Source organism: Cordyceps fumosorosea (assembly GCF_001636725.1).
Source record: "Cordyceps fumosorosea ARSEF 2679 chromosome Unknown scaffold_6, whole genome shotgun sequence".
Lineage (NCBI taxonomy): Eukaryota > Fungi > Ascomycota > Sordariomycetes > Hypocreales > Cordycipitaceae > Cordyceps > Cordyceps fumosorosea.
In genome coordinates this window covers 546027-553828 of record NW_017387306.1, presented here as the reverse complement: position 1 = coordinate 553828, position 7802 = coordinate 546027, and the positions used below count along the sequence as shown (strand labels likewise).

The following is a 7802-nucleotide window of genomic DNA, read 5'->3' as shown; positions in this document are numbered from 1 at the left end:
AACGGGCTAACCCCCCTCCGCGTAGACGTTGGAAACGCTCGCATCGCCGGCATGGAGGAGGACCTGCAGACCACGCCGCCCCGCGCTGGGTGGTACTCCCTCTCCCTGAGCGCCTTCTACGTCACCTACGCCTCCTTCGAGTGGCTCTCGCTGCTCTACCGCGTCCTCCCCGCGCACCTCCTCATCTCCTTCGCCGTCGTCTCCTGGGGCGTCGTCGCCTCGCTGCAGGCCGTCGCGCCCTCGTACCCGGCCCTCGTCGCCCTCCGCGCCCTCCTCGGCGTCGCCGAGGCCGCCTTCGCCGGCTCCCCTACTACCTGAGCTTCTTCTACCGCCGCCGCGAGCTCACCGCCCGCGTCGCCGCCTTCATCGCCGCCGCGCCCCTCGCCAGCGCCGGCGCCTCCAGCCTCGCCTGGGTCGTCGTGCGGCTCGCGCGCGCGCTCGACCTGCCCATAGCGCCCTGGCGGTTGCTCTTCCTCGTCGAGGGCCTGCCGTCCGTGCTCGCGGGCGTGCTCGCGTGGAGCGTCGTCCCGGACAGCCCGCAGTCGGCGCCGTACCTGACCCCGCGCGAGCGGCGTGTCGCCACGCTCCGCCTCCGCGGGGAGAAGCCACCCGCCGACTCGGACGACGGTGGCGCTCAGGGCTCGCGCAGACGACGGCTGTCGTGGCGCGCCGTCTTCTCCGTCGCCCTGGACCCCATCGCCATCCTCGCCTCCGCCATCTTCTGCATGGTCAACATGGCCTACTCCTCCCTCCCCGTCTTCCTGCCGCAAATCATCCGCAGCATGGGCCACTCCAGCCTCGCCGCGCAGGCCCTCGCTGCGCCGCCGTACCTCGTCGCCTTCGTCGCCGTCCTCGTCACTGCGCGGCTGTCCGACCGCCGCGCCGGCCGCACCCTCCCCACCGTCGTGCACGCCCTCTGCTCCGCCGCCGGCTACCTTGTGCTCGGTCTCGCTGAGCCCCTCCGCCTGCCCGCCTGGGCCCGCTACCTCGCCGTCTACCCGGCCGCCGTCGGCTTCTTCAACGTTGTCACCCTTATTATTACCTGGGGCATCAACAGCCAGCCCGACGAGACGCGGCGCGGAGCCACGTTCGCCATGATGCAGCTCATCGGCCAGCTTGGCACCCTCATCGGCACCAGGCTCTACCCCGACCGCGACGCCCCGTACTACACCACGGGCCACCGCGTGTGCGCCGCCGTCTTGCTGGGGGCTGCCGTGTGTGCTTTTGCGCTTCGCTCTCACTTAAAGCGTCTGAACCGCAAGCTTGATGAAAAGGAGGGCGTTGGCGCCTACGGCCACGGTCATGGTATTGCTGGCCAAGACTGCGACGAGGCGGAGAGATTGGTTGGCTCTTCAGGACACAAGAGCTCGGGAAACAGCTTCAGGTATCTGATTTGATGCTGGGACCCTGACCCTATCACAAAAGACGTCACGATTGCCACGGACTGGCCCTATAAACTTGCTTCATTCATTTTCTATTCTGTATTTATGCATCTTGGATATAAGCGTTTCGAATGCAGCATCATCATGACCTACGCTCATGAGCTGAACCAGCTAACATTACCCTCAATCAGTCTGTGCTCCGTCATGCCTTTTCGATCTTGTTCCATTTCGATGCCTGATATTTGGCAATTCCATCCTTCCACCAATCGTTGCTCTTTTGACGATTTTGCGTCGACTGCACTCCATTTTCCTTGCGTTCTGGTGCTTCCGGCATCTTTGTCTGGCGCCGAGTCTTGCCAGTAATCTTGTGCTTTGCAACATTGAAGCGGCGACTGCTCTCACGGTAGACCGAGCTAGCCCACTTTCTGAAGCCAAGGTGTGTTCGCTTGGAGAAAGGTTTACCCAGGCTGCGAAGAGAGAAATGAGAAGCACGACGTTTTGCTCTGCGAAGAGGAGAGCGGGCATTGAAAGACGGGGTTGGTGATTGAGTGACTCGGCTATTGAGCATGGTTTCGTCAGCTCCATCATATCCCCCGCCATGGCCATGGCCAGCTCCTTCGCTGTGCGAGCTAGCGAAACGATATCGTCTAATTTGGCGTTGATATGCGTATGGCTCAACCATCTCGCTAGGCCGTGTCTGCTAGCCGTTGACCAAGGAAGATGAGTCGTCTTGCGGATTACTGCCGTCTTGTAGAAGTAATTCACCCGTTGCGGACGATGGAGAGCCGGAGCGAAGGTTTGAGAGTCGGTCATTTGTTTTGCCGTACTTGGCAAGATATGTGACACTGAGCATATTCGCATGGCCGTTATGGATGGGAGATTGCACTCCAGACGGCTCACTCTCTGGGCCATGATAGGAGGAGGACGTGGTTCGACGATGTGTGTCGTCGTCAAGTCTTAGATGATCTCCAATGAGTTGAGCGAGGTTACTTGTGTCTGCCGAGGACTCCTCACAGGGTGAAAGGACTGGACTCTGGATCAACGTCGCATCGTCGTCCGATTTGGATATGATTGAAGGAGCCTTGATCGATTCTGAGTTACCGTGAGGTAGTGGTGGAAGAGGTTTGATGCCCCAAGTTGTTGGATCAGCGGGATCATACTGGCAGTTGTCCTCTTCGAAGGCATACTTTGATGAAGTTGGGTATGCATTTGTCTTGATGTTCTCCTTGTTGAAGTTTTTAAACCATGACTGATGGCAGGAAGAAGAATCCCTCGAGCATGCATATGCATTTGCGTACAGGCTTGCTCGCTTGAGGCCGGGAGAGCGTGCAATGGCGTTGGAAATTGTCTGGCTGCGGAGAGAGAGTTCGCGTTGTCGGCAGTCATACGGACTGCGCTGGGCCGGGAGAGTGTAACGATAAGACATTTTGACGATGATATTAGACGCTCTATCAATGCGTGATAGTGTATGTGTGATGGTGAAAGACTAGAGGTGGTGGTTTGTGCTGAAGAGTTGATGTACATTGCCCATTGGTTCCTGCCATCTCGAGGAGGTGCTTGGCCGAGCAACATACTGCTCAGATCGGCAGGCGCTCGATTTCATGATGATGGTACCTACCTATCTATGTATGTACATATTGTATTAATGGGACACTGTATAACGAGGCCGTTGCTAGCAAAAGTGTAATAACGGGCTTTATTCTCTCCCCACCCTATATCGTCGGAGGCCACGGTCGGCAAAAAAAGGAGATGCCGAACAAGTTCTGCTCACCGCAGGGATTGAACCTACGACCTTCGCATTACCAATGATTGACGGTGTTCGCCAGGTATTAGTACGACGCTCTAACCAACTGAGCTAGGCGAGCTTCAGGAGGAGAATGGATGGGATCTCGATGTCTCCCGGCCGCGTTATTTAGTACCAAGAGTATATAACGCAATGAAGCAAGCCAAGTTGGAGAGAACAACCCAATCGTGAACAGCATGAGTATGAGACGAAAGTGCGGGGAGCCGAGGATAATTTGGTCAAGCACACGCAGAATCATTTTCTGCAAGGCAACTAGCCAGGGGAGGACTGCCACATAGTAGCTACTGTTCCGCACAAAGATTCTTTTTTTTTTTTCGATTTTCTATTATGTTGCATTGTAAAGCTGAGAGTATCCATTGTGTGTGTGTATGTAGTATATAATATTCAAGAAACGTACAGTGTTGGAAACAAAAAAAAGTATGCCAATCTGATGAATGTAGTCCGTCTTCATGTGCAACAATAATGTTGAAAACCCTTGAAACCCCCATGGAATGCATAATCCGTCGTAAAGTATTCTCGTCAATGGTATGCATATACGCAACCCCTTATCCCAATCCGTCCCTCCTTTGGTATCAATGTTGAAGTTCAAGCAAACAAACCCCCAGATATTCCACAACCGTTTAAAAAAGCGGCGCACCGCCATCCTCTCCGTCCGTGCCAATGACAGCACTGCTCATAAAGTCCGGCACCAGCTCAAAGTCCATCCCATCCTGCCCCAGCAGCAGCATATCTAGATCCAGATCCGCATCCGCCTCCGCCGCAGCCTCCGCCCTCAGGAACGGCATCTTTTCGCGCATCAGTTCTTTGAACTTGCCCAGCAGCTGATCGTCGTCCGCGGCCGTGTAGTCCGTGCGCATGATGCGCCTCGCTTCCGCCCTCAGCGCCGCGTCGTCCGGCGCCAGGCCGCCACTGGCCAGCGCGTGGCCCTCGGCGAAGCGCAGCAGGCCGGCCTCGAGCTCGCGCAAGCAAAAGACGCGCGCGGGTCTGGCGTGCGGCGCCGCGAGCGCGTCCAGGAAGCTGTTGGCGGCCGTCGGCCCGGCCATGACGGCCTTGGCGCCGTCGCGCATCGCCACCGGCACGCTGTCCGCGAACGGGTCCACGCCGCCGCCGCCGCCGCCGCCGCCTTCCGACTTGGGGCATGCGTAGGGCGGCGCGAAGCCCGTGCCGCCTTGCTCCGTCGCCCACGCGTAGCTCTCAGGCAGGCCGGGCCCGCCGTCCTTGGTGATGCCCACGTCGCGCTTGAAACGCTGCAGCCACTCGGCATTGTCCGCGGCGGTCTGGTTCCACGGGTCGTCGCCGTCGTAGATGATCCAGCGCGCTTGGTATCGCAGCTCCTCGTCCGTCGGCACGTGGCGGTTGGGGTTGTTGGGCGACATGGCGGACACGACCCAGCGCTTCAGCTCCTTGGCAAGACGGCGGTAGCAGTTTGCGTCGTTCAAGAATGACGGGGTGCTGCTGGGCTTGCCGAATGGGATAAACTCGACATTCTTTGAGGGGCTTCCAACGCTCGGCCGCCGCTTGCTCTGCGTCGCCCACTGGGAACTCGGTGACCCAACGGCTGTGGTTTGGTCAGACTGTTCCGGGGATGTCTTTTCCGCTCTACCTGGCGTCTGTTCCGCCAGGGGATGTCGCTCCTTGAAAGCGTCTAGCCACTGCATGTTGTCGGCTGCCGTCTGGTTCCACCCGTCGTCGAATTCGTAGATAATAAGACGCGCTTGGCGCTGGAGATCCTCGTCCGAGGGGTCCTTGCCCAAGCTGCGCTGGGCCTTCAAGTAGTCACCAAGCTCACGCTCCAGCCTCGAATAGCTGTGGATCGTCGAGTCGATTGAGGTGAGGTCCTTGGAGCGAATGGTGTCGCTCTTAATGTCTTCTGTCCGGGGCAAATGCGCGCGGCGTCGGAAGGTAGATAGCCAAGAAGTCGACCGCTTGATGAGCCGAAGCAGCCAGTTAGCAACAGCCTCGGACGGATGGGTGCACATTTCTTCGACACGCCCAACAATCCGGCACGCCTCTTCCTGCAGCTCGTCGTCCATGGCAATCAAGCCCAGCAACCTCTTGGCCTTGACAAACTGATGCAGTTGAATCTCCATCGGACACTCCTCGAAAAGATTGTCCTTGCCGTTAATCTTGAGGCTCTGCAGCTCGGCGGCACGGCGAAGGGGCCCAAACTTGGCCTTGCGGGAAATCTCCTCGTCGTTCATAACAATGTCACGCAACCAGGACACCTGGGTGGCGATACCCTGGATGGACAGCAACTCGGAGGCGAAAATGATACGGCAACCCTCGAGGCAAAGCTCGTCGTCGGTCGGGGGCTTGCCGTACTGCTCCCAGTACGAGGAGCCAAAGTTGGCGAGCTCCAGCTTGATGAGCTCGTACGCATTACGCGGAGAGGCCGGTGGAGACTGGAGGGCAACATAGGGCATAGGCGACGTTCGCTCATGATGAATCAGATCTATTACCAAAGGTCAGATGTCGTCGGAATGTTGTCTATGGGAAACTTGAGCGGTCGCATACAGGGTGGGATGGAGTTTTCGACCATGTCGAGGACGGGCACTTCGAAACCCCAGTCACCCTTCCAGTCAGCCATGGAATAACCAGTCTTGAAATGCTCGGCAAGGTGATCTACGCGAATAGTCCAGGAATCCATTACGATGCCGCAGAACCCACAGCGGGAGCGAATCTCGGGCGTTGCAATCCTCCACGGCTTCATCGCCCAGTCCAAGAACTTGACATTGTGAACCAATCGAAGGTGCTGGTTCAGGTGATCTTTGCGGTAGAATGTGCGCTCCTCCATGGCGCGCTCTTGACAGGCCGAATGGTTGTGCGAGTCAATGTGCGCGTCATCCGGGTTGGCGATGCCACAAAATACGCACGACATTTGTCCCGTTTCCGGGTTCAAGACGCGAGGCCCATCGGGGGTGCAGACCCAGCGCTCGAGAGACAAGTGCAGCGATTTCTCGTGTCTTTGCCAGTCGTGCTTTGTTCTGAACGTTTCGGTACAGAAGGTACATTGGAACGTCTTCAACGGCGCAGCAGGATTCGCGCTGCCGTCGGGCTTGGTGGCGCCCCTGCGACGGCGGCGACGGCGGCCGCGGCTGTTGAAGGGTGCCGAGCCGAATGAGCCCCAAGAGTGTCTGGAGCCGTGAGAGTATGCCGAGCCAAATGATCCATTGCTAGACTGCGAGGTTCCCACACTGGATGCCGAAGACTCCTTGCACAGCGATCTGTTGGAGCCGTCGTCGGTGTAGTTGAAGCTATATGGTGAGTTGAGCCCAGATGAGAGGGCGGAAGACGAAGCCGTAACGGCCCTGGCAATGGCGCTGACCGAGGCGGGTTCGTGTTCCGGAGGAGAGACCTGCCAACGCTGCAGGGGGTTCATGGCTTCCAGAGCTGGTGTTCCACGACGCTGTGGAATGTCCATTGAGCCGGGCGTGGACCAGTTTCTGATGTTGGGTGAAACTGATCGGGGAGGCTGGACCTTGCCTCTGCGGCGAGCATTGGCAAGCCAGTTTGTGATTTGGGTCTTGTTCAGACCAGTCTGGCGCTGCAGCATCTCCTTTTCCTCTTCACTAGGATACGGATGTCTGGTGTGGGTAGAGAGCCAGTTCTTGAGAATGCGGACAGATTCACGGGAGAAGCGAGCGCCAATCTTGGGCGGCGCAACGGGCACCGGGGCAATGATGCCATTGACCTCGGCGGGCTGAGAAGTCGCAACCGGGGCCAGAGCGGCAGCTGGAGCAGGCACAGCAGCGCCATCCGGGGGGGCAAAGGTCGAGAAGATGGCGTTTGGGTGCTGGCCCATGACAGGCCAGGGGTTGGGAGGGAAGGCGGCTGACGGCTCTGCAGCGGCCTTGGCGGTAGCCAAAGCGGCGGTACCTGCAAAGCTGCACTCGACGCGGAGGGCAACGCAGCTGGTGCAGTAGCCCTTGTAGTTACCCTCGCGGATCTTCTTGCAGGAGAAGCCGCCGCCGGCGCAGTGCGCGCAAGCGACCTGGGGCGTCTCGTACCAGGCCTCCTCCTCGGCGGAGATGGGGTGATGGTGCTCGACAGACATGATGGCATCGGGGATGGCAAAGAGGTCCAGGTTTGCGTCACCAGAGTAGTGCTGTAGGGCAGAGAAGCCAAAGTCATCGTCGTCGACGTTTTCGAGGACCAGGTCGAGGTTCTCAGCGTCAAGCTGGAAATCGGCGGTGTCACCAATGGCAGCGGCCGCCTCGTCCCAGTGGACAAACTCGTCCAAGGAGGCGGACATGGCGGGCGGGCAGGCAGGCGGGTCGCCGGCGGGCTAGGATAGAGAGAAGAGCTCACCAAGGGCGTGAGCTAGATCAAGGCAGGACTGGGCGTCTCATTTGCAAAGGCACGATCGCAGATGGCATCCAAGGGCGCGCGCTTGTTGTCAAAAGCGTGTAAGACGGGTTGGTGCAAACGGCGACGGGTATACCGGCCAGCGGGCCAGGGCAGGTGTATTATTAGTGAGAAACGGCTGGAGTATATGGGCCGGGAATGCAAGATGGTGTATAGGCAAAGAGAGGTCAGAGCTGTGCGTCACAAAATCAAAGGAATATTGGCAGACGATATGATGATGTGAATATGAAAGGCCCGTCGAGAAGCGAGGA

General features: G+C 58.4%; 2 protein-coding genes across 2 annotated transcripts in view; one reads left to right on the top strand and one right to left on the bottom strand.

Moving 5' to 3' along the window:
* Positions 1 to 1397, top strand: part of ISF_03338 (Major facilitator superfamily domain, general substrate transporter) — a gene marked incomplete at both ends in the record, with an annotated part of 1853 nt that extends 456 nt beyond the window's left edge. Inside the window, 2 exons of the mRNA XM_018846944.1 lie at positions 26 to 279; positions 342 to 1397. Coding sequence (XP_018705833.1) covers positions 26 to 279; positions 342 to 1397 — 1310 coding nt within the window. The remainder of the gene's footprint in view (positions 1 to 25; positions 280 to 341) is intronic.
* A 2409-nt stretch (positions 1398 to 3806) lies between these two features.
* ISF_03337 (Homeodomain-related protein) lies at positions 3807 to 7438 on the bottom strand (the record flags this gene model as incomplete). Its single annotated transcript, XM_018846943.1, has 2 exons — positions 3807 to 5638; positions 5701 to 7438. 2 exons carry the CDS (start codon positions 7436 to 7438, stop codon positions 3807 to 3809), a joined length of 3570 nt encoding a protein of 1189 aa, XP_018705832.1.
* Positions 7439 to 7802: the final 364 nt, after the last annotated feature.